This window comes from Ranitomeya imitator, chromosome 8 (assembly GCF_032444005.1).
Source record: "Ranitomeya imitator isolate aRanImi1 chromosome 8, aRanImi1.pri, whole genome shotgun sequence".
NCBI classification, from domain to species: Eukaryota; Metazoa; Chordata; class Amphibia; order Anura; family Dendrobatidae; genus Ranitomeya; species Ranitomeya imitator.
This window is the reverse complement of record NC_091289.1, coordinates 153,122,386-153,149,063: the sequence shown is the minus strand read 5'-3', so window position 1 is coordinate 153,149,063 and position 26,678 is coordinate 153,122,386. Positions and strand designations below refer to the sequence as shown.

The following is a 26,678-nucleotide window of genomic DNA, read 5'->3' as shown; positions in this document are numbered from 1 at the left end:
CTGCAATAAACTCAGGGATTGCCTAACAAACAAATAATCCCTTCATGTGTTATCTAACACTCGGGAGACATGCAGCTGGGGGGACTCAAACATATTTCGAGCTTGCTGAAGACACTTGGTTAGCTCAAGAGCATGCTCAGATAACACCTTATCCAAGCGCATTCACTCATCACTAGTAATAAAGCTTCATGTTGTCTAGTTCCATTGAATTAAAGATCTGTCACTTGTCATAAATGTGATTTATTTATTTATTTATTTTTATGTGGAAATGCCACTGTCATCAAGAATCTGCCATTGTTTTTGTTTTGTTCCTGCTTTTCTCCGTTCCTGAGATTTGGGCCTCCATTTCCCTTTATATAAATCTTTTCTTTTTAGCCAAGTGGGTGTTGTCTCACAGCTTCTGTGACATTCTTCTTGATCACACCCATTTGTTTCAAAAGCAAAGATTTACATATAGTAAAGTATGGGCCCATATCTCAAAAATTAAGAGTTGCGTGAGCAAACGAAGAAAAGTCCGTTTTGGGAGATCGATGACCTTTACATCACGCGAGAAAAAAGCATCTGCTAATGAAAAGTGACCAAGCTTCAAATGGGCTGTCTGCTGTAAAGCTACAAGTCTGCAGTCACTCCGCATGACTGCAGACTTGTGAGCTCTCACTTTGCGGACTGTGAGGATTCTCCGGCTCACCACCACACACAGTCCCGGCACCTCCATGCTCTGCCATTCCCACAACCCACAGGCTGGGCTTCTTGGCCTTCTGCCTGACCAAGCCAATGTTCTCACTCTCCCACCTCCCTCCACCCTCATGGTCTTTCTATAGGACAGTCACCCAGCACCATTCTGCCCTAGTTCTAGGACCACTGACACAAGTGTATTTTGCTTTTTCAGCAGTGTCTTTGCTGTCCACCCCTCACGTGCTCTTCCTGTGTGCTTGGTAAAGATACGCTTTTAGAATCCCATTCCACGGTCTTAGTTTATTTAAACGTGCTTTACTTACCTTCCCCAGGTCCAACACGGAGTGTCTTGTCAGTTATCGGCTGCTGGCTGACATCTTGTCTACAGCCCTGCAGCCAATTACTGAGCTCAGCGACTCTAATCGGGGAGTTCTATAATAATATAATAATCTTTTATTTTTATATAGCGCTAATATATTCCGCAGCGCTATCAGTATGTCTTTGGAATGTGGGAGGAAACCGGAGTACCCGGAGGAAACCCACGCAAACACGGAGAGAACATACAAACTCTTTCTGTTCTGTTTATATGTGCGGAGCTGCTGAGCTCAGTGATTGGCTGCAGCGCTGTCGACGTAGCATCTTCTCTGCTGCCCATAAGACACCAGGCGCAGCGTTGGAGACTCAGCCCTGGACTTGGGGATGGTGAATAAGTGTTTTTTTTTCTTTTTGTAGCGATATGCATCCTTAAAGGGGCTGTCCAGTCCAAATCGATAAGTCTGCAGTCAGTGTGTGTGACCGCAGACTTATGAATCCCCAGTGCGCGCACGGCGTGCTTCAGGGATTCACCAGTTACTGACCTGGGACTGAAGGGTTTTGTAAGACTTATGCATAGTCTGGACCATAGCCCATCTAGTGGGGAACACCCCATACACTTGTATGGAGTGAGGCCGTGCCCACTGTACCGGGCTCAGGCCGGGAATATGTGCACCCTCTGGTTCCGACTCTGAAACAGGCAAATCCTCGCAGCGATCAGTGCATGCGCTGGGGGGATTCATAAGTCTGTGGTCACACACACTGACTGCAGACTTACCGATTTGGACCAGACAACCCCCTTAAAAGATGCCGGTGGGCCCGGTCACCGCTAGATGTTGGACCTAATTTGCTTTTGGAGTGGAGGGTGGCGCTGACCCCCATGAACATTAGATCACTGGCGAATCCCAGCTAGCTCTTTTATTTGCAGGACACTCCGTCACGTAATGCTTTTATCCAGTTTATTTCTAAGAAATGTGGATGCCTGTGCCGTCACTACCTCACAAGTCTTATATCACCGCCTCTGTGCAGAGCTGAACTGAAAGCAAAGCTGCAAAGTGGAGGAGAGGAATGATTCATTGTAAAGTGCGATTGTGATGGACTGTAACCAGACCCCAGTTCTTACCTCTCGGGTGGAAAGTTTTACAGTCATAGTGAAGAAAGGGAAGAAATTTACAGTAAATAGTCACAATGGCAAAAATCTACTAAAGTTCGATAAACTCTTTACTTTTCCTCTAATGTTGCAAAGTTTGTGCTCCGTTGTACTATATGTGCACTGCTGCTTCGAGTGACCGTTCTGGTTCAGCAGCTTTGTCCTAATGCTGAGCTTAGTCCTTCTACAGTGACACGTTTATACTCTGCAAATATCCTGTTCAGATCGGAAAAAAGCTACCCATCAATGTAGCAATCCTAAATTTCAATATCAGCCCTTTAACAGATCTTTTCACATAACTTGGGATAAAAAAAAGCCAAAGAAGACACTCAATTTGCAAACACATGTTCTGGGGTGTTTGCCCCTCATCAGTTCTTTGATTTAACATTTCCAGTCTCTGTGTTTGTTCTGAAGTGTATGCTACGATTAATATCTTTGCATATAGAGATAACCGGGTCTATGAATAAGCACGTGGCTCGAGAGCAATTAATAGGTGAACTGCTTTGAGAACAGCCAACACTAGTTAAAGTGTCTGGGATCTCAGGAGTTAACTCATGAGCCCCCTATGTATATTCTGGCTGTTTCTCTCCTTGGAAACAAGCTGTACAATATAGAAGAGAAATGTTCTCACACCAGATGAATGAAAGAAGATTGCAAACTTGTTTTCATGGGGTCTACCTATACCTAATTCCTAGCATGAGAATACCCCTGTAAGGGACGGAATGGTGCGGCAAATCTCCTCTGCTTTACCAAGTTGCATCCTGACTTGTATCAAACTACCGTAAATGCTTTTTAGGCATTACAAAGGTAATGGGATATTGTATCGGTGTGCAGATCCCTATATAACAATGTGCTTTAGTTTAAGTAGTGATTTTGGGGTGACAGACCCCCTTTAAGCAGTATTTTTAGCATTTTTGTATAATTTTATACTGTAGTTTACAAACATGTAAACCTAATTCTTCCTAATAAATCCATACTGTACAAAGGGGAAAGAAACACCCGCACCCCTAGTGGATTTTCACTTTTTACTGTTCAGTATTGTATGCGAGTAGAAAGTTGACATTAAAACGAAACTAGGGGAAGTATCCCATGTATGTCGGTGTACCTGAGCAGCTTTGTGTCCCCCGATATCTCCTGGAGAAATCCTGCACTAGTTGTTCTGATTAACCTGAAAGATACACATGTAGAAAGCTCTGTGCACGCTGACATAACCAAATGCCGTCTGACTTGGGGTTTGTACTTTTTTGCAGAGCAAGGAGGAAGTGATGGCAGTGAGACTCCGAGAAGCAGACAGTATTGCGGCTGTGGCCGAGCTCCATCAGCAGATAGCAGAGCTAAGATTTCAGGTAATCCATCCTAGGCAAAAAATGCTAAAGAATATGGTGAAGGCCTCCACTGATGAGGTCCAACTCGTTATTTAGTCGTGTGTTGTGGGGGATCCCTTACACAAAGTGAGAAAATGAAAATCATAAAATCTTAAAGGGAAGCGGTCACCAGTTGTTTTTTTTAGTGTGAACCAATGCCATGACCTTTCTGAGCCCCTGTACTGCATTACTTAATTGTGTCCATCCCCTAATTCCCCCTGTATACCACCGAAAATACCTTTTTCTCGGTCTCCCATGACAGCACTACGGAGAGAGGGGATCCGCCCTTCAGGGACAGGAAACCTACAGATAAAAGGGCGGTACCTCTCCCTCGCATCAGTTGGTTTCCTCTTTCCGGTGGTACCTGTTATGAAGACCGATGGACCGGGCGGTCGAGTTCCGGCAGCGAGGAGGCTCCTGCCGCGGCTTGTCCGGCTCCCGAAGCTGCCACCGCTGGAACCGAGGGGTTCTTCAGGGTGAGCGGAGGGAGAACGCCGCCGATTCTGAGGAAAGGAAGGGGCGCTGGATCACCCGGAGCTCCTGTGACGATAAGCGCACGCTCCGGGTGTACTAAGATGGCCGCCGCTCCGGAAATGCGGCAGGACTTCCGGGTCATCGCCGCGCGCATGCGTGGTAGCTTCTCTTCTCCCTGGAGGACGTGACGCAGGACCGGAAGTGCGGGGAACGCCGGAGGTGGCGCCAAATACAAATAGGGAGATGGTGCACACATAGTTGTCGCACCATCTCCCTGTAAATCATGGAAGACAGCGATCCACAGCAGCTGCAGCCTAGGCAGCAGCACCATAAGAAGACAGACCCTAAGAGCGCTAGGAGTGGGTCTAGCAGCCGTTCTACACAGCGCAGCAGGTCTGCTGCGAAGACTAGTTCACCTCCTCGGGAACCTTCCATTCCAGACCCAGGGCCCCCTCCAGAACCGGTACCTGCCTGCACGTCCGAATGGTGAGTTGATCTTCGTGAATGTATATATTATAATTGGGCTCCCTCTTCTCCCTTAATATGGAAAGAAGTTGGAGAAAAGAAAAAACAAATCCTGCCCCATCTGTGACAAAGCTTTACCAGTAGCCTGGGACAAAAAGCTTTGTAAATCATGTATCCAGCGTGTGCTATGTGAGGAGACTCCCGACTTTGCATCCGAGCTAAAAAATATTATTAGATCTGAGGTTCAGAATGCTGTATCTTCCTCCAAAAAAGGAAAAGATAAAGTAAAGGAAACAGTACAATCCCACTCTGTCCGATCCTCATCTGAAGACGCAGATTCGGACGATTCTGACTCCTCCCTATCCTCCTCCGAGGAAGATTCAGGCCGACATTGTTTTCCACTCGAGGAAGTGGATGCCTTAGTGAGAGCCGTTAGGGCTACTATGGGGGTGGAGGAGCCTAAACCTGACAAAACAGCCTAAGACGTAATGTTTGGTGGCTTGGGACAAAAAAAACGGAAAACCTTTCCTTTAAATCCCAATGTCCAATCCCTAATTAAAAAAGAATGGGAAAAACCAGATAGGAGGAACTCTTCAGTGCCCTCGCTTAAAAGGAAGTATCCCTTCGAAGATGACGCATCCACTTCCTGGGATAAGGCACCAAAGTTGGATGTAGCGGTGGCAAAAGCCTCGAAAAAATTTGCGCTCCCGTTCGAGGACATGGGTACCCTCAGAGACCCTTTAGATAAGAAGGCAGATACATTTCTTAAAGGGGCATGGGAATCGGCTGGGGGTAGCTTGAGGCCTACTGTTGCGGCTACCTGCACCTCCAGATCTCTGATGGTATGGATTGATCAATTAGAGAGTCAAATTAGAGACGGGCTACCCAAGAATAAACTACTGGATTCTATCCCTGCAATTAGAGCAGCAGCAGCATTCCTGGCGGACTCCTCGGCAGACTCCGTACGGTTAACATCTAAGGCCGCTGCCCTCTCCAACGCAGCCAGAAGAACCTTATGGCTCAAAAGCTGGCCTGGGGATCTCCAGACAAAGCTAAAGCTATGTTCTATTCCGTGTGAAGGAAATTTTCTGTTTGGAGAGACCCTGGATGACATCCTCCAAAAAGCAGGAGACAAAAAGAAGGGGTTTCCAAATTTGGGCCCAGCCCCATTCAGGCAGTCCTTTCGGAATCGGAGATTTTTCCGCCGCAGACCCCCCAGGGAGCAGAATAAATGGGAAGAAGGCAGAAGAAGGGATAGAGGTTACCTCTTTGGCAACACCTCTCGTGACAAAAAGCCCTCCAAATGACATTGTGCCTACGGTGGGGGGAAGACTCACATCATTCCTTCCCGCCTGGAAGAAAATATCCAACAATACTTGGATTCTAAACATCATACAGTACGGTCTAAAAATAGATTTTATTTCTTTCCCTCCCCGGAAGTACATAGAAACGAAAATAAGATCTTCAGTGGCAGAACAAGCAGCTTTAGAGAGAGAAATTATTTCCCTACTGCAAAAATCTGTGATTCAAGAAATCCCTCCTCAGGAAGTAGGAGAAGGGTTTTTCTCCCCTCTTTTTTTAGTACCAAAACCCGACGGGTCCTTTCGGACCATTATAAATCTAAAAAACCTGAACAAATACGTAAAAAATTACAAATTCAAAATGGAAACAATAAAGTCCACCATAAAAATCCTGTTTCCGAATTGCTACATGGTCGTGATAGACCTAACCGATGCATATTATCATGTGCCCATCCACAATCAGTCTAAAAAATTCCTGAGATTGGCAGTTCCCATAAAAGGACAATTAAGATTTTTTCAGTACAGAGCTCTTCCGTTCGGAATCTCTATAGCTCCTCGAATATTCACGAAGGTAATAGCGGAAATGATGGCCCACATAAGGGAATAAAATATATTAATAGTCCCTTACCTAGACGACTTTCTCATCGTAAGCAACTCGGCCCAAAGTTGCAAAGAACAGAGGGACCGGGTAATGACTATCTTGACGGACTTGGGGTGGCTCATAAACTTAAAAAAATCAAAGTTGGAACCCTGTCAAGTACAGGAGTTCCTAGGTCTGACATTAGACTCCCGAGTACAAGAATGCCGACTTCCAAACCCCAAAAAAGTCAACATATCAGCCATGATAGCGCGAACCATTCACCATCCTTCCATGACTCTAAGGAGAGCAATGTCACTACTAGGCTCTCTGTCCTCATGCCTACCAGCGATACCCTTTGCACAGTTCCACACAAGAGAACTTCAGTGGCACGTACTCGAATGGCAGTCAATACTAAAAGACAAATTGGAAAGTCGAATCACCCTGAGTTCCTCAGTTATTCATTCCCTTCGTTGGTGGACAGAGAGCCAAAACTTATCAAAGGGAGTTCCTTGGGTGACACAAATATCCCGGGTGATAACCGATGCGAGTCCCACAGGGTGGGGGGCTCATATGGGGGACAGAGTGGCTCAGGGAACCTGGTCAGTTCAGGAAATATCAGCATCCTCAAACCAAAAAGAACTTTGGGCAGTGCTTCAGGCTCTTCTTTCTTTTCTGACCTATATTCAGGGACATCATGTCCGAATTTTTTCGGACAACAAAGTGACTGTAGCGTATATAAACCACCAGGGAGGAACAAGGTCTCAGGCACTCATGAGTTCTTCAGCCAAAATTTTCAACCTTGCAGAAGAAAATCTACTATCCCTCTCTGCGCTACACATTCAGGGTTCAAACAACGAGAGAGCAGATTACCTGAGTCGATCGCTGTTAAAACAAGGCGAGTGGTCCCTAAACCAATCCATCTACGATCAGATCACAAAAATGTGGGGAGCACCGACAATAGATCTATTCGCCAATTACAAAAACAAAAAGGTGAACAAATTCTGCTCACTGAACCCGGTAGGGAATCCACAGGCTCTAGATGCCTTTATGATTCCGTGGACTCAAAAATTAACTTATGCTTTTCCTCCAACTATTCTGATCACGGCAGTCATTCGGAAAGTCAGAGAGAACAAAGCGAAAATGATCCTCATAGCCCCGTTCTGGCCAAAAAGGATGTGGTTCTCCTGGCTGAGGATGCTTTCGGTCTCGGACCCATGGGTCCTGCCGAATATACCAGACCTTCTACATCAAGGGCCGATCTTCCACCCACAGGAATCGAACTTACATTTGACAGCCTGGTTTTTGAACGGGGACTATTAAAAGAAAGGGGTTTCTCAGATAACTTGGTCACCACGTTGTTAAAAAGTAGAAAACCCATCACTACTAGAATATATGGGAAAACTTGGAAAAAATTTCTGTCCGTCTCCAAAGTAAAAGTCCAAGATGGGCCCTCAATTCCTAAAATACTGGAGTTCCTACAAAAAGGTCTGGAACAGGGGTTGTCGGTTAGTACTCTTAAAGTACAAATAGCAGCTCTAGGAGCACTCTATAACCATAATATTGCGGCCAACCCATGGATAATTAGATTTGTTAAGGCGGTGACAAGATCAAAGCCATTAGTCGCTCAGAAAGTGCCCTCATGGGACTTAAATTTAGTCCTCTCGGCGTTAACGGGTCCTCCATTCGAACCCATAGAGACGATTCCCATTAAAACTCTATCACTTAAAACCATTCTCTTGGTAGCGTTAACATCCGCACGCAGAATAAGTGACATTCAAGCCTTATCCTCTAATCCACCCTTCACTAAAATATTAGATGATAGAGTCACTCTTAGACCTGACCCGGCCTATTTGCCAAAAGTGGCATCAAAATTCCATAGGTCACAAGAAGTCTCCCTGCCATCCTTTTGTCCAAACCCAAAAAATGAGAAAGAGCAGAACTTCCATAATCTAGACGTCAGAAGGTGCCTAATCCAATATTTAGATTCCACCAGAGAGTATAGGAAGGAAGGCTCTCTGTTTGTCTGTTTCCAGGGTCCCAGAAAAGGATTTCGGGCATCCAAGGGTACTTTGGCGAGGTGGATAAAGGAGGCGATAGTCTTGGCATATTCATCCTCGGGGAATGAGATCCCAGATGGTATAAGAGCACATTCCACAAGAGCAGTAGCTACCTCATGGGCTGAGAGGTCAGAGGTATCAATAGAGCAAATCTGTAAAGCGGCCACCTGGTCATCACCATCGACCTTTTTTAGACACTATAGATTAAATCTAGCCTCTGTGTCTGACTTAACCTTCGGACGAAGGGTTCTCGAGGCGGTGGTCCCTCCCTAAGCTTAGTCTCTGCAATTCTCTCCGTAGTGCTGTCATGGGAGACCGAGAAAGTCGTAGTTACTCACCGATAACGGTGTTTCTCGGAGCCCATGACAGCACTCGCTTATTCCCTCCCATCACGTGTGCGGTGAGCACCTTTAATTACATATAATTTATATAGTGTATATAGTATGAGTATAGGCACGGGGTTCCTCTTTTAAGAAATGTTGTAATATGATTTTTTTCTCTGTTGTAAACTAACCTGGAGGTCCTCCGATGCTCTGTAAACCAACTGATGCGAGGGAGAGGTACCGCCCTTTTATCTGTAGGTTTCCTGTCACTGAAGGGCGGATCCCCTCTCTCCGTAGTGCTGTCATGGGCTCCGAGAAACACCGTTATCGGTGAGTAACTACGACTTTTTTAGTATCTCCCGAACACCGATGGGTGTCATTTCTCATTGTCTGTGCCACCTCTTTGCTTCCAAAAGCTATCCTCCTGCCCAGTTTGATGTGGATGCTGCGCCTTCGTCTGCTAGCGCAGTCGCACCTTGGTCAGCCCTGCTGCAGACAGGGCACGAAACATAACTGCGCATGTGCCCGGGAAGCGTCAGTACGGTTCCTTTTTGACAGAACCAATTCACCGGAATGACGTTTCCTGGGCGCATGAGCAGTTACGTTTTGTGCTGTAGCCCACAGCAGGGCTGACCAAGGTGCGACTGCGCTAGCCAACACTGCTAATGCACAGGCACAAGATCGCTTTCGGCTATGTGGATGACTGCACGCATCATCTACATATATCATAGCCGGAGGATGGCTTTTGGAAGCAAAGTCGATGTTCAGTTACGCCCATCGAACCAGACCAAAGGCATTTATATAAAGCGTGGGAGAAAATAAGGTATTTTTGGTGGTATTCAGGGGGAATTAGGGGATTGCTATTATTATTATTATTATTATTATTATTATTATTATTTTATATAGCACCATTGATTCCATGGTGCTGTACATGAGAAGGGGTTACATACAAGTTATAAATATCACATACAGTAAACAAACTAACAATGACGGACTGATACAGAGGGGCGAGGACCCTGCCCTTGCGGGCTTACATTCTACAGGATGATGGACACATTTAAGTAATGCAGTACAGGCGCTCTGAAAGGTGTTGGCATTGGTCACAAACTAAAGAACTGGTTATGGGTTCCCTTTAAAAGGAGTCTGTCAGCAAAAAATGATCACAGGTGATCGGTGCACCCTTGGTGTGGCCAAACAATTCAGTGCACCTTGCCACCTACTTGCTTTCCATCTATCTCTGCCCTCCTCTTCTGTGTTTGACAGCTCTCCCTTTAAAGGAACCAGGGGTGGGCAGAGATGGATGGAAAACAAGTGGATGGGAAGATGCACTGAACAGAAGAGTGCAGATACTATGACTTTATATTTAATCCACTCTGTGCGCACTTCTCGGAGGACTTATTCACAATCAGTTGTTGTCTCAGAACGTGGACCCTCACCAATCTGCAGTCAATCAAGTCCTAAAAAAAAAGTAAAATATGTACCGTAATTAGTCTTCAATTTACACACTGATTAATCCACAGGCAGCATATATCAGACACAGGCAGTATGATCTTTAGACTGGTATGTTTCCCTATGAAACTCTGCGGCGTTCCAGGAAAAAAAGTTTAAAGGCTGCCGGGAGCTAGTCGCACAGGAGGGTCATCATCTGCTCCTCCCCGAGTCTCCATGTGAGTGATAGGTCTCCCCCTGCTTGTGTCTGTGTGTATAGGAAGAAGCCCCCGAGGACTCGCTTGTCCCACTAGTTTCCCATGCAGCTCGCTCCCCAGCGGCTTTTAATGTTTGTTTTTCTCTGAAACGCTGCAGGTGATGTCTCCTTCCAATACTCCCCATAGACTTTAATGTTCCAGGTGTTACCACCTTTCTGGATGGTGGCTACCAGGTTGATCATCCTATCCACCTGAGTTACTCTTCCAGGGAGGGTAAGGCTACTTTCACACATAAGGTTTTTGCCATCAGGCTCAATCCGGCTAATTTTTAAAATACCGGATCCAGCGAATGTTGCTGCCGGATGCGTTTTTTTTTCCCCCCATAGACTTGTATTAGTGCCGGATGACCTTGCATTTCGTCCGGTTTTTGCCGGGGACGGCAAATCTGCTGTTTCTGGAAAAAACGTCAATAGCAACGTTTTTTTTTTGTCTCTGGCGAAAAAGCCGGAGGCGCCGGATCCGGCGCTTTCGGCTGTTTGCTAGAATGGAAGCTTATGGGAGCCGGAAGGTGCTGGATCTGGAAAATGACAGATTCTGGCATCGGATCCTGTTTTTTTTTTAAACTGAGCATGCTCCAATTTTTTTTTTTTTTATCCAATAATCCAGATATGCTAGCCGGATCCGACAAAAAAACGGATCTGTCACATCAGTTTTTTACAATCTGCGCCTGATCTGTTTTTCCAACATTCGCTGGATTGTGCCTGATGCAAAAAACCTGATGTGTGAAAGTGTGAATTCAGCAAATCAAAATCTGAACGTACTGCTCTAGATAAATCCGACTAATATTAACAAGCAGAACAGCATAGCCAGCCACTAAACTCTAAAACTTAACATTTAATATGTATACCTTTAAAACTTGTACATTTTATTTAAAATCACAATTTGGTGCTCATGGTTAACAGTGCACTAGAAAAAAATGGCACAATCTCACCCGGTCGTTGCCTCTCGATTTCCTGTAGGTTCCTGTAGTATCAGGATACGTGAGACCACAATTATGGGGGGGGGAGAGACAGAATGGGTGGGGACAAATAGAGGCTACTTTCCCTGTCGTGCCCCGTGCATAAGACTCCCGCCCTAACAAGGGCAGTACCCAAGTTTGAGCCTATTTTGTGATGCCCTTTGACAAATGTAGCCACCCTGGATAGTGTCCTCTTTTTCTTTCCCGACGCGTTTCCCTCCCCGTTGTGTGGGTTCATCAGGGGAAGTTGTCCAGGTTAATGGAGGTACTCTGCAGTGGCAGACACAGCCTCCCTATATGGTGAATTCCTCCATGTGAGGATACAGCAGTCTCTCTCCTGTTAGGTAATGGTTGCCATTAAATATAAGAGTGGGCGGTACTTAGATTCGGCGTCTGTCATCACTTCTCATATGGGTCCGTTATATGCCGAATTATAAGCGCTCCTTTTTAGCGCGTTACATATCACACACTACTCCCAGATAAGTTTTCCAAGCTTTTTTATATGTATTTTACATGTATTTATTAATAGATTCAAAAGCCCCTGCGCAACTGTCTGTACCTCATTAACACCTCCGTGCACCGACCACAGCGCAAGCGCCCTTGAGCTGTTTGAGCGTCTCAATCACCTGACCGCAGGTCCTGATCGGTACTTTTTACATACACGTTACTGGACAAGCGCCCTTGAGCTGACCGGGCACATGACCACATAACCGCAGGTCCTGGTTAGTACCATTTACCTGCTATTTACTGCGCATGCGCATTCTCGCAATTGCAGTTAAATGTTCGCTGGGTCTGTATGCACCCTCATGTGATACTAGGCAAGTTGGTCACCTGACCGCAGATCGCTTGTTTACCATTCGCCGCATTTCTGCGTATCCTATCAAATAGCGTATCTCTTAAGCGACTGTAGATGAGTATGTTTACTCATACAGAGAACAGTTCTAAATTTTAAATGGGCCACTGCACAAGTGGTTTTGCTAGGTTAGCTCCACTTATTATTAATAATTGCGCATGCGCCCTTAGGTGATTCAGGTACCACTATAATCTGAGATACGTAGCTACTTCACTGTGGGTAGCTGCGCAGGCGCCCTTTTAGTATCGGGGGCATCTCAAACTGGTCGACATACTTTTGCTGATATTTACTGCGCTTTTCTCTCAATTGACTTTTGATAATTCGCTGATGTTTAGGCGAGCTTCTTTAGGGGTCATAGTGAGTCGATCATGTGACTCGAGGTCCCGGTCACTACACTTTAGTAATTATTTACTGCGCATATGCGTATCAGGTAGCTTCTTCGCTCTAATCTTTTAGTGATGTAACTATCGATGGTGTCTAGCTGTGCATGTGCCCACTAATACACAGCAGAGGCCTAAATAATATGAGCGCTTGGGGGCATTTCCTCCTTCATACATATTATGCCCACTCTGTTAAAAAGAAAGTGGGAGTGTTATCACTAAACACAGGAGCTAATCTCGGTATTTTTATTCATATTTTCGTACCTCCCTAACTCACAGTACACACATGCAAAAATTCTTTCACTGTAAAAACACTACGGTTCACACATTATTTGTAAATGCCTTGCGTTGATGTGTCCTAATAATACAGTGAAGTCACCCCTGTATGCTGCTGAGGGCAGCCAGGGCCCACATTTTATGGTTACTGGTTCAACCTTTCTCAAGGGTCATTTTCTCTGGCCCAGTAGACATCCACCCCCCCCACGTGCGCACACCTTATACTTGTTATGATTTTGTATAGCTCATGAGGGTATTGGGAGTTAAAGAAAGCAGCTGTAATTCAGTTGTTCGTTAAGCCCTCGGGGCCATTGGGTATCTAACCGATGAATCCAGCGGCATTCCCTCTGTAGGAATATTTTGTCATGTTTCCCGCCTCTTATGGGTGCTTTTACTTGATCTATACCCATAAAGTTGATGACTCTGCAATTACCGCCATGACAGCTATTCACATGTTTTGCTAGCGGTGTATCCCTGTCATTCCTTATGTCCCCTAGGTGCTCTCCCACCCTCCGCCTGAATTCTCTGAGTGTCTTTCCCACATAAGATTTACCACAGATACACGAAGCCTTATAGATCACTCCTGTCGTTTTGCAATTAATGAATTGCTTAATTGTGAATTTCTCTTGAGTGAGATCATTCACAAATTCCTTCCCTGTGAAAGTAGCCTAATACATAGAGGTTATCCCGGTATCACAAGGAACGGTTAAGGTCGACACTTGTCCTGGCAGACTTAAAGAGCAACTTTCCGTTCTTCCTCATGGCGGATAGTCCCGGACAGGTGACTCCTCTGCAAACCTCATGTGCCAAAATACAGTAATCTTCATGAGGCGACCCATTTAATCTTTGTCCACGTCTCTTCTGTAGGAAGAATGTAAGTGGCTGTGACTGATCTCGGGTGCTCATTAATGGGAACCAGTCAGCAAGACGATACTGTGCAAACTGTTCTAGAGCAGGAGAATCTGAGAAGATAAATGTATAGGATTATGGGAAAAAGATTCAGTATAACCCGTTTGATTCGCTGAAATCGCCGCTTACTCTCAGCTTAGCAGTCAAGTGGGCGGTCCTAACCAGTTGATTGACAGCTATCTCTAGTACATTTGTGCGGTCTGCTACTTAGGAGGACCACCTACTTGACTGCTCAGCTCAGAATGAGCAGGGATTTTGATACTTAAAATTAAGTTAAACTGAATTAAGTACGGTATATGTATAAAGTATCTTATTTTTGTTTTGTTAAGTATGTGGAAGATGATGGCGTTTTTGTTTTGCACCTAGTAATTTTAAAGTTTCTAGTGGGCAGCTAGCATCAATAGAAGGCACTTGCGACAGGAAGGATGTATGTGGCAGCTTTAGTGAGTCAGATATTGGGCAGTGAAATGTTACTCCAACTAATGTATACAAGGGTGTCTCAATGAGCGTTTTGGATTTTTTTTATTCCCCTTAAAGGTGATGTTTACCTTTGCACAGAATAATTTTTATTCATTTGCTTCTTCAGTACATGTAGTTAGATCTGTAAAGATCTTCATGAAAACCAAATCTTCAATTTTGCTGTTGAAGAGTGTCTGTAATCCTTTATCTAGCCAAGTGTTCTGCAAAAGAGTCTACAAATCTGTGTGAGCGCCTACTTAGCCCCTCTGCACGCTTCCTCCCTTCTCTGTTATAGATGGCAATAGTGAGAAGGTTTTACATAGATCTCTATAGTGTGGTCAAGAAGGAAAGCCTGTACAGTCTCGGGGAGGGCAGCAAAAACGGGCTACAGATAAGGAGGAAAGCACATAAATAGTTATAGTGCAGGATGTAAGCTGTGATGATAGATATATAGGCTATTGAAGATGGCAACAGCCTGGATACACACAGAACTCACATCCAGCCTATATTTTGGGGAGAGACACTCCTACGAGAGAGAAATCTATAACTTGGTTAGACCAAACTGTATACTGGGGACGGTCGTGTGGGGGCTGAAAGCGAAGGAATGAATATAAGACTGAAACTTAAATGCATATTCATTATCTAAAGTAACCACTTGTCTTTAAAAGATTTTTCATATTAAAGTGAACCTGTCAGCAGGATTGTGCACAGTAACCTACAGACAGTCTCAGGTTGGCGCCGTTATACTGATTACACTGATACCTGGGTTGGTGAAATCTGTCTTGTAGTTGTTGTTTAACTCAAAACTGAAAATAAAGATTAATGATATGCCCGTGCTCTGGGGCGGCCTGTGGGGGGGTCTTCATGTGGTGCTCTGATTAGGTATTCACCAGTATGGCTTCTGACAGGTCACTGATCCCTCACTGACCTGCCCCATAGTTTACATAATGAATATTATATATACATATTGAAAAAAAAACCCTTCTGCAGGCAGACGCTGGACATGGCATAATCTCATGTGTTATGTGTATATAATTATGTTCAAGGTTATCCTGATTTCTCCTTCGCCTCATTGGGGGACGCGGGACCATGGGGTGTTATGCTGCTGCCACCAGGGGGCTGACACTAAGTAAACATAGAAAAGAATAACTCCTCCCCTGCAGTATACACCCTCTGCTGGCTCTAACCTGAACCAGTTCTTGCTTAGTGTCTGTAGGAGGCACTTGGGTCTGCTTTCAGACCCCAACTTTTTTCTTTTAAATTTTTATTTTTACATTTTTATTTTTTATTTTTCCTATGGATGAAGGGACGACAGGTCCTTTCAAGGCCCGATCTTCCCAAACCGTCAACAGGTGGGAACGTGGAGTGTCGCCTCCCCGACCCCCTCCTGCATAGCGCTCTTTCCAGCCGCGATAGGTTTTTAGGACTCCGTTCTCCCCACATCACCAACAGACGGGAATGCGGGGTGTCACCCCCACGTACCCCCTTCTGGAGCCAGGCCCACAGCCGGACGTGACCCCCACACCCATCCCAAGGAGCTGGACCCACGGGATATGCATTGAAGCTCCAGCACCGTCCGTGCAGCCCCCACAACATCACCACTAATGAAAGCGGATGATGATAGGAGGCAGATCAAAGGGACGGCGGATTGAGCTTGGACATCCTGGCCACTACCGGAGGATCGGCTCCGGACTCTCTCCAATTCGCTGGGGTTTTTATGTGGACTGTGTCCATAGATGGCAGGAGGGATCCTTAATACGCACGGTTCCTGGGCTTCTCAAGCACCGCTTTATCGCGATTGTGCGTCCCCAATTGCAGGCCACGCAAAAAATGTAGTCCCTCAGATCCTGGTTTGACTAGGCCGCGTTTGCGTCATCGCCACACCCACCCATTCTTCTGGTGCTTGTCATGCTTGGAGAAGCGCCATAGTGGTGGTCTCGCCGCTGATACTGTCTCCGCCCACTTTTTCAGGCGCTTCTCATTCCTAACCAGAAGCGCAGATTCGAATTTCGGCGGCCATCTGCCAGCAGAGAGCCTTAGAGCCAATATGTCTCAATCTAAGACCTCCAAAAAGGCCACTAAGACAGTTGTGTATGCCTCATGTACCACATGTAAGGCTCCTCTGCCCCGTGGCCACAGTACTTCACTCTGTATGGCCTGCGACCTTTCATGCGCATAGGAGCCCTCCGCCACTGCCGACCCTAGTGAACCTAGCCCCCCTGAGTGGGCTACATCCCTGGCACAGTCCTTGGCTTCTCTGGCTAAGGTTATAGAGTCCTTCCATGATTCCTCTTCAAGCCAGGGCATCTGTTTGCCTGTTGCTGGGAGCCCCTCAACCATGCGAGAGACGTCCCACAGCACGGAACACGCAAACTTCTAGGAAATGACACCATAGTCTGTCCCCCAGGCACTCTCATGCCTCAGCGTCTGCGAGTTCCGTTTCCTGTTCCCCCCTCTCCAGCGGTTCGCAGTGAACACGACTCAGAATATGAGTGATATCTCTTTAGACCTGGACTCATAGGAGTACCAGGAGTCATTGGATTCCCTCATAGATGCAGTGAGGCCACGTGCACATGTTGCGGAAAGTGGTGTGGATTTTTCCGGACTGATTTTGGTAAATTCGCAGGAAAACCGCACTGCAGATTTCCTGCAGAATTACCGTGGATTTAGCGCGATTTTTGTGTGGATTCCACCTGCGGTTTTACACCTGCGGATTCCTATTGAGGAGCAGGTGTAAACCGCTGTGGAATCCGCACAAAGAATTGACATGCTGCGGAATAAACAACGCTACGTTTCCACGCGTTTTTTTTTTCCGCAGCATGTGCACTGCAGATTTTATGTTCCATAGGTCTACATGGTACTGTAAACTCAGGGAAAACTGCTGCAAATCCTAGGATGAGGAGCCCGGGACTAGTCCGGATCACACACTGTCTTTTTTTAAAGAACTAAACGTCCTCACAGGGTGTTCGTGAACCACCCCGAATTTACGGAAATCGTTCAAAAGCACAAGACTCGTCCAGACAAACGATTCACTGGGCAAAAACCGCTTGACGCGATATCCCTTTAATACCACTTTAAAGACAGTGGTCTGAATCCCCTTCAGTGGATCCCCCCATATCACGTCTCGCTTCCAAAACACTTTTGTCGTTATCTGATGGTTCTTCCATTAAGAACCCCACCGGCAGACAGATTGATAATCTTGCGCGGTTAGTTTTTTAAGCCACTGGCGCAGCTCTTTCCCCAACTTTTGCTGCAACATGGGTGGCTAGAGCTATGGTAGCTTGGGCAGAGGCCCTGGCTAAAACTAGCAAGGACAGTAACTTACCTACTGACGCGGTCAATTTAGCCTATAAGATTGCCCGAGCTGGAGATTATGTGGTTCAAGCCTCACTAGATGCAGCTAACTGCGCCACGTTAGCAGCCGTGAATTCCATTACCATCAGGAGAGCACTTTGGCTCAGAGTGGTGAGCAAATTCTGCTTCCAAACAATCTTACTTCTCTGCCTTACCAAGGCGGCCACTTATTCGGAGATAAATTGGACCAAATTATCTCTGATGCTACCGGAGGTAAAAGCGAATTCCTCCCTCAATGAAGGCTCGCCCGGCCTTTTTGGAGCCAACACCAAACTCTCTTCTGGCCATTTCGCGGTGCCACAGGCTGGTCCTACACGCCCTGCCGCCTCTGGCTCAGCCCAACCTCCACGTAGAGACAGGAATTCCCAGCCTTCATACAAGCCTTCGCATTCCTGGAAAAGCAGACCCATACGATCGGGATCCAAGGGAGCTAGATCCGCAATTTCTCTGCACAATGACTTGCCCCGGTATCCGGAGGACACAAACTGGGTAGGCGGTCGCCTACTTTAGTTCCACGAAACCTGGCTTTTGGTTGTTCACGACCAGTGGTTCAGAGAGCTCTTGTCCTCAGATACAAAATAGAGTTCCCGTCTCCTCCACCGGCACGTTTTTTCTTGTCTCACCCGCCCAAGTCAGAGGCACGAGCAGCTCTATTCCAACGAGCCATAGGCGCACTCCGCACAGACGGAGTTATTGTCCCGGTTTCTCGCAGCGAAAGATTCAAGGGGTTTTACTCGAACCTGTTCGTAGTTCCGAAAAAGGATGGGACACTGCGTCCTATTTTGGATCTAAAACTTTTGAACAAGTTCATTAAGGTTCGTCACTTCAGAATGGAGTCCCTCCGTTCAGTGATCACCTCGATGGAGAAAGGAGAATTCCTCGCGTCCATCGACATCAGACGCATGTCTGCATATTCCAATCTTTCCTGCCCACCAAAGATTTCAGAGTTTCACAGTCTGCGACTAGCACTTTCCAATCACTGCCTTGCCCTTCGGACTCTCCACCACTCCCAAAGTGTTCACCAAGGTCATGGCAGCCGTTATGTCCATACTACACTCTCGGGGCATGGTGGTCCTCCCGTATCTAGACGACCTGCTCATCAAAGGATCGTATTTCCAGGCTTGTGCAGAGTGTGTGAGCTTCACCGTGGACACCCTTTCCCGCCTCTGTTAGCTGGTGAACATGAGAATGTCCTCCCCGCTCAGCGAACTGCCTTTTTGGGGGTGATCCTGGACACTTCCTGAGGGTTGCTCATTCTCCCTCCAGAAAAGGTGTCAGCATTGACACGGGGAGTCCGGACTCTTTTCCTTGCCCGGACCCCTCTCCCTACAGTTCGGCATGCAAGTACTGGGCAAGATAGTGGCAGCACTGAAAGCTGTTCCATTCGCCCAATTTCACCTCTGCCCTCTACAACAGGCGTTGTTGACAGCCTGGGACAGGAACCTGTTTTCTCTGGACTGTTTCCGACTGTCCCAGTGGGTCAGGCAATCCCTAAAGTGATGGATGTTGAAGTCCTCTCTGGATCAGGGCAAATCCTTTCTTCCGGTTTGTTGGCTTGTGGTTACCACCAACGCCAGTGTTATCGTAAGGGGGAGGGCGGTCTTCCACCACCACACGGCTCAGGGTCGCTGGTCCATTCCGGAATCACGACTTCCTATCAACATTCTCAAAATCCGGGCAATCAGGTTAGCCCTTCTGCATTTTCATCCCCTTCTGGTGGGTCGTCCCATTCGAATTCAGTCAGACAACGCCACGGCAGTTGCGTACATCAACCGTCAGGGGGGAACCAGAAGCAGAAGGGCTATGCTCGAAGTAGCCCACATCCTTCGATTGTCAGAAGCAAACCATTCAGTCATCTCAGCCGTTCATATTCCAGGAGTAGAGAATTGGGCGGCAGATTTTCTCAGCCACCAGGGTCTTGCTTCGGGAGAGTGGTCCCTTCATTCGGAGGTATTCAGGCAGATTTGCCATTGCTGGGGTACACCGGATGTCGATCTCATGGCCTCCAGAATGAATGCCACGGTTCCAGTGTTCATAGCTCAGTCCTGCAACCCACAGGCCATCGGGTTGGATGCCTTGGTCTTTCCTTGGCATCAATTTTGTCTCCCTTACGTGTTCCCGCCTCTTCCACTACTTCCGAGAGTCATTCGGAAGATCAGAGTGGAGGGAATTCCAGTGATTCTTGTTGCCTCAGACTGGCCATGCCGGGCGTGGTATGCGGAACTGGTGCAACACGTCGCCGACGTTCCCTGGCAGTTACCGGACCGCACAGACCTGGTCTCTCAGGGTCCTATTTACCACCAGGATTCGAGGGCCCTGAGTTTAACAGCTTGGCCATAGAATCCTGGATTCTAACCCAGGCCGGCTTCTACCAGCAGGTCTCCATCATGATCAGTGCCCGGAAACCGTCATTGCGCATTTACCATCGCACCTGGAAAACCTTCTCCTGGTGTAGAGCCCACGGACGTTCACTCACGTTCTCAATCTCGTCCATTCTGGAGTTTCTCCAGGCAGGGTTAGACTCAGGCCTTGCGCTTGCCTCCCTCAGGGGTCAAATATCCGCCTTATCTGTCCTGTTCCAACGCAGGAAACCTACCAGATCGCAGGTCAAGACATTCATGCAGGGAGTTTTCCATGTGGTTCCTCCCTACAAAATGCCGTTGGAACCTTGCGACCTTAATCTGGTCCTAACAGTTCTGCAAGAGTCTCCTTTTGAACCTCTACAGGATGTGTCACTGATCCTTCTTTCTTGGAAGGTAGTCTTTCTGGTGGCAGTAACGTCAATTAGACGAGTCTGAGTTGGCGGCCTTGTCTTGCAGGCCTCTGTTCCTGGTTTTTCATCAGGACAAGGTGGTCTTGAGGACGTCTCTGTCCTTCTTACCCAAGGTAGTTTCCTCTTTCCATCTGAATGAGTACATCGTTCTGCCTTCGTTCTGTCCAGCGCCGGTTCATCGTGTCGAGAAAGCTCCTCATACCTTGGATTTGGTAAGAGCGCTGAGGAAGTATGTTTCCCGGACGGTGCCTTTCCGCAAGTCAATGACCTCTTCGTGCTTCCAGAAGGGCACAGGAAGGGTCTCCCTGCCTCTAAGGCTACGATAGCCAGATGTATCCGCTCAACCATTCGGCACCAGGCTTCGGCTCAACAAGTCTGCAAGGCTGCAACTTGGTCCAGTTTGCTAAACACTACAACATTTATTCTCAGGCTTCTGCAGATGTGGCCCTTGGCAGACGGATTCTGCAATCGGCAATATCTCATCTGTAGGCAGAGGTAGCCTGATGGTACAAGAGGTTTCAGCTCTCGTGCTGTTTCCAACCCAGAGACTACTTTAGGACGTCCCATGATCCTGTGTCCCCCAATGAGGCAAAGAAATAATAGGGATTTTTGTGTACTCACCATAAAATCCTTTTCTCCGAGCCATTCATTGGGGGAGACAGCACCCACCCTGTTAGCCTGTTCGGCTGGTGTTTGTTCTTTGTTTTGACATATTGTAGTCTTGTTTGTTAGCTATTATTAGTTGTAAGCTCCTACTGCTTTGTCACCGAACTGGTTAAGGTTAGAGCCAGCAGAGGGTGTATACTGCAGAGGAGTTATTTTTTTCTATGCTTACTTAGTGCCCTCCTAGTGGCAGCAGCATAACACCTCATGGTCCTGTGCTCCCCAATGAATGGCTAGGAGAAAAGGATTTTACGGTGAATACACAAAAATTCCTATATTCCCTCCTCACCCCCCAAAAATCCATCTGAAAATGGCGCCCTCCGCACCTGCGCAGTAGCAGCTATTGGTGATCCGTTAGCTGCTACTGCGCATGCGCCGGCTGCACCTTCTTGCTAGAGAAAATAGAAACCTCCTCCTCGAAGTAGCAGCTATCGGCGATTGTCGGAGCTGCTTGAAAGTGGATTAAAGACACCATGTGTCTCAAATTTTGCACAATTCCACGTTGCACAAATGTTAAAACTATTCAGTGTTTCACACTAGTTTTCTTGTGAAAACACTTTGGTGAATTGGCCCCTAGGTATAGAATCTGTTTTTTTTTTCTCTATTCAGAAGTGATTTTGAACCTCATTGGTTGTTAGAAATGTCATTTCTTCTTCTCCTTTTTAAGCTTTATTTCTGCCTGCATGGAAATTTAGTTTGTCGTAAAAATAACCTTGATTACAGGATAATGTATACCTATGTATCTCTGGATACTAAAATGTTTTTGGAAACTTGAATGGTTTCTTTTGTATTTTTTCATATTGCATTTTTTATTTTGTTTTTTCTTCCCCCTCCTTTAGAATAACTAGACTTCTGCCAGGATGAAAGCTTCTTTTTTTTTTACATGTTAGATATAAGGTATAGTTATCCATTTGACTCATGGGGTTTACTACATTTTGTCCTGTACCTCCTACGCGTCTGTCTACTTCAGAAATGCCTTATTTGTTTTTTCTTTGAAGGAAGAACAAACCCTAATTTCAGTAGAACTTAAAAGTGATTTCAAGTTTAGATGCAATAGGATTAGTGAAGGTAGTGCTTCCTAAGTGTGCGCTATGGAGGGTGTATTTCCATCGCGCAATCCTAAACTCTGATCTGTTATCCCATCTTTTCTAACCCTAGAAATTAACACTCACCAGTTTCTTCACTGACAGGGTTCAAATATTCTCTGTGCACATAATGGTTTTCCACTTCAAAAACTTCCTGATCACTGGGCACATTTTTCTCTTAATAAATGCTTTACTCACCATCCCCAGGTCCAACATGGAGTCTCTGTTGCAGCGCCCAGTATCTTTTATTGGCTGCAGCGCTGACATGTCCACCGTGCAGCTACCAGTCAGTGAGTTCTGCAACTCTGCCTCTGTAGACAGCGCACCCTGCTCTGAGCTCTCTGATTGGCTGCTGCACTGTTGTCATCTTGTCGGCTACAGCCATTGCTTGGCACTGGACCTGGGGAAGGTGAGTGGGGTTTTCTGTTTTTTTTTTTTTTGTTTTGTTTTTTTTGTTTTTTGTTTTGTTTGTTTTATAAACTGTCTTGAAACTGGTATCTGATAAAGGACAACCCCTTTAACTAAAACTGCTTTTGTGGGTAACATTGTTGGCACCCTTGGTTATTTATTTACATGCACCCCAAGTATCTTCAGTAATTGGCGCTAGACCGTGTGAAACATTACAGTATTTTAATAGCATGTGCAAATGCATTTACCAGTAAATTTGACCTGACATACAGGGGAGGCATTATTTGTATTTTTTTTTTTTTTTTTGCATTTTCTCTTTTCTTTTATATATATTTTTGCTACATGAAACATATATATTGTATTTTCTGTATATAATACTGGGGCCAGCCGTCTTGCATAAACTGTAACAACGGCATAAGATACACGCTTTGCAGCATTCACATGGACTATAGGAATCTGTAGTCTAGAGATTGATGAGTGTTGTGGGGCACGCTCGGTGACCTGTGCAGAGACTATTCTGCAGGGAGAGGGAGGCGTAAAGCTGTAACAAGTATTGGTTATGGTGGAGCTTGTGTTTTCTGCCTTCAGTTTTATAATATAGGTGTTGACTTTAATTGTAATCCTGTATGTGATGAGATAACTGCTCAGAAGTTATCTTTACAGAACAAGAAATGTCAGCCTATTGTCAAGACCAACATCAGGATTTTTTTTTTCTTTATGCAGTGGTTTAATTTTTTTTTTTTTTATGTTGAGCATGAAAAGCTGATTAAGACAATAGATCGTTTTCGGATTACAAATTTCCTTTAAAGTGTCCTTGTGCCGACTACATCCACATCATTCTTGAGCCAAGATTAGCCTTCAGCGGTGACATCTTGACTACAGCAAAGATCAGGAGCATTGGTGGAGGTGGAGTTTGGCTAATCATCTTATGTTTACCTAAACCGAGCTGATTCTTCGTTTTGCAAAATAAATATATATATATATATATATCTATATCCCGATTCTAACACATCGGGTATTCTAGAATATGTATGTATGTCGTGCTGTGAGTGGGGGTTAAATTTCGTGCCACTATCGCTGATTGGTCGCGCCCGGCTGGCTGAACAGCGAAGTGTGGTTCAAATCCAGCGCCAATTCGCGGCCGGACTGCGCCTGTCACTGATTGGTCGCGTCCGGCCGGGCAGCACGGTGGCTTAGTGGAATTGGGGTCCTGGCTTCAAATCCCACCAAGTACAACATCTTTAAGGAGTTTGTGTTCTCCCTGTGTTTGCAGGGATTTCCTCCAGTACTCCAAATAGGGAATCTAGATTGTGAGCCCCAATGAGGACAGTGATGTCTGTAAAGCGCTGTGGAATTAATGGTGCTATGCAAGTCAGTAAAATAAACCGTCGCAGAAAACACACTGCAGATTGAAGGGAATTCCATTGATGGAGGAGCATCTAGAGAAACCTGCACCGCAAACCACAGCACAGTCCGCGTGTAAAGCGATCAGACTATATAGCAGCCTCAGTGTAATCACAGTGTGACCCCAGGGCACCATCACCCTGCTAACCTCTGTGACCACGGTGGCAGGTGAGGGGTGTGCAGAACTCCCACCATACACACAGGGGTATATAGCGCTGGACCTCAGAGTATAATACTGCACATTTGATTCACCAAATGTCTCGGGGTGATTGGAGAGAATCTGTTCATCCTTAGACCACAGCGGTATGGCCTTCACCCATGTGATACACATGGCATATCCTAAAAGTAATCCTCTTTTACTGACATTGCACATCTGGTCACAAAAGCATCAGACAGGCACGAATGTGCCAAAGGGGATGAGAAAAACAGCCACATTGATGCCAACTGCTGCTGTAGTCACAGATCAGTTCTCCTAGAGCCTATCATGTAGGACCATCAGGAGATGAGATCCTCGTGAGATGGCACACTGTACCCTGCACACTGTACCCTGCCCACCGCACCTTGCCCATCGTACCCTGCCCACCGCACCCTGCCCACCGCACCTTGCCCACCGCACCTTGCCCATCGTACCCTGCACACCGTACCTTTCCCACCGTACCCTGCCCTCGCCCATCAGCCACTTGGACCTCCTGGAGTCTGAGCCTCACTGTGTTTCCAGCCTCAGCTCAGACACTGGGTCGCAGCAGAGACCTGCGGTACAGATACAGAGCCTCAGTGTCTTCTGCAGGGAGAAGGGAAGACACCCGCTCACCATGACGAACACCCGGCCCACGTCCGGATAGGTGAGCGTGTCTTGGGGTCTCAGCCGCATGTTACACGGCAGCTTCACCTGCAGGCTGCTCAGCGGGTGCACAATGAGGGTCCACTGCTTCAGGGGCTTATTGCGGGACTCCGCTGCCTAGTTACTTCAGTGCCAGCCGCCAAAGACCACCATAAACGGCCACGACATAGAGGGAGACCATTATTGCCCTATAGCAGCCATGCAGACACTTCTGTTTTCTCTGCGCACTGTACTCCCTGCCTCTGGGAAATGTAGTTAAAATGCAGAATACTACATGGCCTATGAGGGTAAGCAAACTACAACTCCCAGAATTCCGAGGCCCATATGTTACACGGCCGGAGTACGCTTATCGCTGATTGCCGGCCAATCAGCGAAGCGGGATTTCCGTTACAGACAGACTGAAGTGCCCCTTAGACGACTATGTAGTGTGTGTAATATATATATATATATATATATATATATATATATATATATATATATATATATATACATACATACATACATACATACATACATACATACATACATACATACATACATACATACATACACGCACACACACACACACACACATATATATATACGCACACACACATATATATATACGCACACACACACATATATATATACGCACACACACACATATATATATACGCACACACACACATATATATATGTACACAATATAATTATAATTGTCTAAGGGTCACTTCCGTCTTTCTGTCTGTCCTTCTGTCTGTCCTTCGGTCATTCTGTCACGAATGTTCATTGGTCGCGGCCTCTGTCATGGAATCCAAGTCGCTGATTGGTCGTGGCAAAACGCCCACGACCATTGCCACGACCAATCAGCGACGGGCACAGTCCAGCGGCAGCATGGCCGCTCCTTCCTCCCCACAGTCAGTGCCCGCTCCGTACTCCCCTCCAGTCAGCGCTCACACAGGGTTAATGGCAGCGCTAATGGATCGCGTTATGCCGCGGTGTAACGCACTCCATTAACGCAGCTACTAACCCTGTGTGACCAACTTTTTTTACTATTGATGCTGCCTATGCAGCCTCAATAGTAAAAAGATCTAATTTTAAAAATGATTAAAAAAAAAAAATCATATACTCACCTTCCGGCGCCTGCGACGCTCCGGTGACCGCTCCATGCAAGCGGCAGGTTCGGGTGGCAAGGATGGTATGCGACAAGGATCTGCCATGACGTCACGGTCATGTGGCCACGACGTCATCACAGGTCCTGCGAGAAGGACCTGCCATGACGTCACAGTCATGTGACCATGACGTCATCACAGGTCCTGCACCCATACCAACCCTGGGACCAGAAGCTGCCGCGTGCACCGCACACAGGGCCAGGACTTCAACGGGCTTTCGGAGGGTGAGTATGTTTATTTTTTATTTTAAGTCTGTATACTACGTGGCTCTGTGCAATATGCTACATGGCTGGGCAATATGCTACGTGGCTGGGCAATATACTATGTGCACATGCATATTCTAGAATACCTGATGTGTTAGAATTGGAGTTATATATTTATATCCCCTTCTGAAAGTGACTGCAATGAACAGACCAGAGGCTGGTGGCTAATTCCGGTAACGTCCAGCATCACACACTGCAGCAGATTATTGTGTAAACCCGCTGATTACCGTGAACAGCCATATTTTGGTTTAGAAATGATTACAAACCGTAGATATTTGTCTGATTCACTATATAAAGCCTTACACCAATTCTACAAAATTCACCACTGACCCTCCCTTCCCTTTATTACGCCTTTGTGCACAACTCTGTAGAAGTCAGCGATTGCACAAACTGTTTGATACCTCAAGTGTTTTTCTCCATCCCTAACGACCCTGTGTCCCGAATCCCCGGACTGATCAGGTCTGTGACACCCCTGAAGTGGACCCATGATGTCC

The 26,678-nt window shown here is 46.4% G+C and overlaps 1 protein-coding gene across 5 annotated transcripts in view; it reads left to right on the top strand.

The window, feature by feature from the left end:
* EVI5 (ecotropic viral integration site 5) overlaps positions 1-26,678 on the top strand; it is a 206,541-nt gene that overhangs the window by 137,038 nt on the left and 42,825 nt on the right. For all 5 annotated transcript variants that reach the window (XM_069737571.1, XM_069737570.1, XM_069737568.1 and 2 more), the window contains one exon: positions 3,388-3,483. In XM_069737571.1, the coding sequence (XP_069593672.1) occupies positions 3,388-3,483 (96 nt within the window). The remainder of the gene's footprint in view (positions 1-3,387; positions 3,484-26,678) is intronic.